The 3,966-nt window shown below is 53.1% G+C and overlaps 1 protein-coding gene across 2 annotated transcripts in view; it reads left to right on the top strand.

Annotated features, from left to right (window-relative positions):
• Atf5 (activating transcription factor 5) overlaps positions 1 to 3,829 on the top strand; it is a 4,467-nt gene extending 638 nt beyond the window's left edge. The window contains exons 1-3 of one of the 2 annotated variants that reach the window (XM_031386461.1): positions 131 to 554; positions 756 to 1,049; positions 2,555 to 3,829. In XM_031386461.1, coding sequence (XP_031242321.1) covers positions 872 to 1,049; positions 2,555 to 3,222 — 846 coding nt within the window. In that variant the 5' untranslated portion in view covers positions 131 to 554; positions 756 to 871 and the 3' untranslated portion in view covers positions 3,223 to 3,829. Of the gene's footprint in view, positions 1 to 130; positions 555 to 755; positions 1,050 to 2,554 lie in introns of those variants that run through there. The other variant, XM_031386460.1, reaches the window with a different exon arrangement.
• The last annotated feature ends 137 nt before the right edge of the window (positions 3,830 to 3,966 follow it).

The following is a 3,966-nucleotide window of genomic DNA, read 5'->3' as shown; positions in this document are numbered from 1 at the left end:
CCCCCCCCCCCCCGTCTGAACTACGGAGGGCGGCAGGTAATTGGCCAAACACGCGCGGCCCCCCTGGAGAGTAGTGGCGTAACAATGGATCGGGTCCAGGGTCTGAGCTTGCGCCTCGACGCTCGTCGGGTACTCAGCAAGAGGGTGGGGTTCCTCGAGGCACTGACTCTACTTCCCTCCAATCAGACCCCTGCTGGGGCGGGGACTGGCTTAGATTGACAGGGAAGGCTTAGGAACACTTTTAAGAGTTGGAGCTGGCACGACAGGGGCGGGGCCTCTAGGGACTTGCTAGTTTGGGGCGGGAACTGACTGTGACAGACAGAAGAGTGGGCGGGGCCTCCCCTTAGGCTCTTTAGAAGTCACCTAAAATTTTTAGGGAAGAGTGGGGTTTGTGTGTGTGATACTGGTGAAGGTCCCAGGCATGCATGATTATTCTGGGAACCCCTGTGAACTCTAAAAGGGGTATAGTTTAAAGAAAACATCGATGCGGAAAGGGCACGGCTAGAAGAAAATTCCCTTGGGATTGAAATTTTTATGAAGATGAATAAGATGAGGTGGGTAGGAGGGACTAGAGGTAATTCCCCTGGGAAAACACTAGGTTTCTGTGTTGTGGGAGGAGATGGGGCTGGGGAGTTTCCAAAAATTGCCTTGGGAATGTGTGGAGCGCTGGAATTGGCGGAAAGAAGGAAAGAAGAAGCCTGATGGTCAAGCCGCTTAGACTCAATACCACCCACGCCCTCTTGTCCTCCTCACAGGTCCTCCACCATCGCTTTGGTGCCTGTCTTCACCCAGCTGAACAATCTTCCACGCTGCCTCCCAGTTGTTGGTGCAGCCTCCATTGCTGTCGCTGCCCTGCGCCTGTGCCTCAGCCATGTCACTCCTGGCGACCCTAGGACTGGAGCTGGACAGGGCCCTGCTCCCAGCTAGCGGGCTGGGCTGGCTTGTAGACTATGGGAAACTCCCCCTGGCCCCTGCCCCCCTGGGCCCCTATGAGGTCCTTGGGGGTGCCCTGGAGGGCGGGCTTCCAGGGGGGGGAGAGCCCCTGGCAGGTAAGAACAGGTAAAGGAGAGAGGTGGGTTGAGCTGGAGGGGGGTGGGACAGAAAAGGGAGAATTTGTTCATTCACAACATCAGTACCGAGGGGCTGCAGTGTGACCAGCACTGTTCTAGGTATGCAGGGTTCAGAGCAAGGGATCCCTAAGCTCAGGGGAGCATCAGGAGACAGAAGCGGGAAAACAATGCTTAGCTGAAAGTGATGAAAGACATAGTTGAGAAGTCAGCCTTCTCCAAGTAGACAACATCTGAACTGAGGGCTAAGGGATGGGGAAAAGAAGCCATGATAAGGCCTGAGGGGGGGCTCCATTTCAGAGACTCTGGGGCAGATAGTCTCTTTTGACTGTATAATAGATGGTTGTCCCGGACTGCACCTGGTGGCATATGCCCATAGCTCCCCCTGCTCAAGGGGCTTCTCATCCTCTTGAGCCCAGGCTAGCCTTGGCAGCTCAGTAAGAACATAGTTCTCAAACATCTAAGATAGTAAACTACCAAACAAGGAGAACAAATGAAGATGGAGACACACACACACACACACACACACACGGGAAAGGGAGGAGAGAGAGAGTTGTGTATAATCCTAGCACTCTGGGAGAGTCAGATGTTTAAGGTTGTCCTCAGCCACAGACTACAAAGCAGGTCCAAGGCCAACCTAGTCTACACAAGACTCTATCACCAATAAATCAGTAAACAAATGAGGAAAGGAGAGGAGACACAGGTATGGGGTGCACTTAGCCAGTCAAGGATTACATGATTACAAGGATTACAGGAATGGGAGCGGACCTTTGTTGGGTGGATCATTAGTTGAGTGAATGCTTCACTGAGTGGTTGGCTGATTAGTTCATTGATTATCGGTAAATTAATTGGTTGGTTGACTGATTTGAATCATCTATTGGCTTGTTCATTGATTGGTTAGTGAGTTGATTAGTTCATCAACAGGTGGCTGGTGAACTGATTGGCTGGTTGGCTAGTTCATTGGTTAGATGGTGGTCTAGCTGGTTGCTGGCTGGTGAACTCTGGTTCGCTGGCTCATTGCTTACTTCATGCATTATTTGGTTGGCTACTAAGTTGTGTGGTTGGCTGATTGGTTGGTTGCCTCATTCATTGTTAGTGGGTCAGTTTGTTGATTGTAAACTATGGTTGTCTGATTGACTGGCTGCCTTGTACATTGATTAATGAACTTGTTGGTTGGTTGGCTGGTGAATGGTATGTTTGCCTGGTTGGTTGGTTGGCTGGTAGTAAATTCTGTGGCTGGCTGACTGGTTGGTTGGTTGGTTGGTTGGTTAGTTCATTGGTTAGCAGCTTGGAGGGTAAACTAGCTAGCTGATTGGTTGATTGCTTGATTGGTTTCTTCCATGACTTACTGGTCTGCTGACGGACCTATAGATTTGATGGTTGGCTGGCTGGTCACTTGTCACGTTGAGTGAATGGGACATGAGTGAACAACACCAAGTGGATAAAGCACAGACCTCAGGGACTTTTATGTCCCCCTCCATCCTCAGGTGACGGCTTCTCTGATTGGATGACCGAGCGGGTGGACTTCACAGCTCTCCTTCCTCTGGAGGCCCCTCTGCCCCCAGGCACTCTCCCCCCACCCTCCCCAGCCCCTCCTGACCTGGAAGCCATGGCATCCCTACTTAAGAAAGAGCTAGAACAGATGGAAGACTTCTTCCTTGATGCCCCACTCCTCCCACCACCCTCTCCACCCCCACCCCCACCCCCAGCACCCTCTCTGCCCCTGCCCTTGCCCTTGCCCACCTTTGACCTCCCTCAGCCTCCTACCCTGGATACCCTAGACCTGCTGGCTGTTTACTGCCGCAGTGAGGCTGGGCCAGGGGATTCTGGCTTGTCAGCCCTGCCTGTCCCCCAGCAGCCTCCTCCTCTGGCCCCTCTGCCTTCACCCTCCCGCCCAGCCCCCTATCCTAGTCCTGCCAGCACCCGAGGGGACCGCAAGCAAAAGAAGAGAGACCAGAATAAGTCAGCTGCTCTCAGGTACCGCCAGAGGAAGCGGGCAGAGGGCGAGGCCCTGGAGGGCGAGTGCCAGGGCCTGGAGGCACGGAACCGGGAGCTGAGGGAGAGGGCTGAGTCAGTGGAGCGGGAGATCCAGTATGTGAAGGACCTGCTAATTGAGGTGTACAAGGCCCGAAGCCAGAGGACCCGCAGCACCTAGGGTCCAGGTCCAGGCTGGAGGAGGGGGTCTGTTGTAGCTCTGCCTCCGTCGTCACACTGTGTCTCCATGTCACTTTCCTGTCCCATCCATGTCTAGGTTTCCCCTCTGTCTATGGGTTTTCCCATAACCATTATGGGTTATTTGGCATAGTCATTTTCTGTACCCCTTCAGTGCAACTGAGAAACCAAAGCCCTCAGGGAACTGGAGGAGCCAGCCTGATCCCTGGTCTCTGGAGTCTTAAAACAAGTGTGTTTTTGCAGGTAGTCCTAGTTGGGGGGAGGGGGGAGCTGCCAGGCCTGGTCTGGACATAAGGCAGGAAGCCACTCTGGGTGATTGGGCAGATGAGAACCTAGTCAGGGAGGGAGGGTTTTAAGGAGGGAACTTGAAACACAAGTGAGAAGCCAGCCAAGGAAAGGGAGCCAAGTCCTCATAATAGAAGGATATATTGGCCGAGGGACAGGAAGGGGTGCTGTAGTTGGTAACTAGGGGGTCATTTTAGCTCTGTGAAAGAATCAGTGTTTTGTGAAGGTGTGGGGGAAGGGTTGCATCTAGTGGAGGCTGATCCTCCAGGAGTTATGGACACAAATAAAATGCAGATTTTCCTGTGGCCTGTGTGTCTTATCTTTGAGAGGAGACGCTGGGAAGGGTGAGCTTCAAGGTAGTTTTAAGACAACTGAGCCAGACACTATTGTGGATGCCAGCAAGTGCTGGCTGACAGGAGCCTGATATAGCTGTCTCCTGAGA

Source organism: Mastomys coucha, unplaced genomic scaffold (genome assembly GCF_008632895.1).
Source record: "Mastomys coucha isolate ucsf_1 unplaced genomic scaffold, UCSF_Mcou_1 pScaffold21, whole genome shotgun sequence".
NCBI classification, from domain to species: Eukaryota; Metazoa; Chordata; class Mammalia; order Rodentia; family Muridae; genus Mastomys; species Mastomys coucha.
Note: the sequence above shows the minus strand (reverse complement) of the source record. Positions and strands in the feature narration are given on the sequence as shown.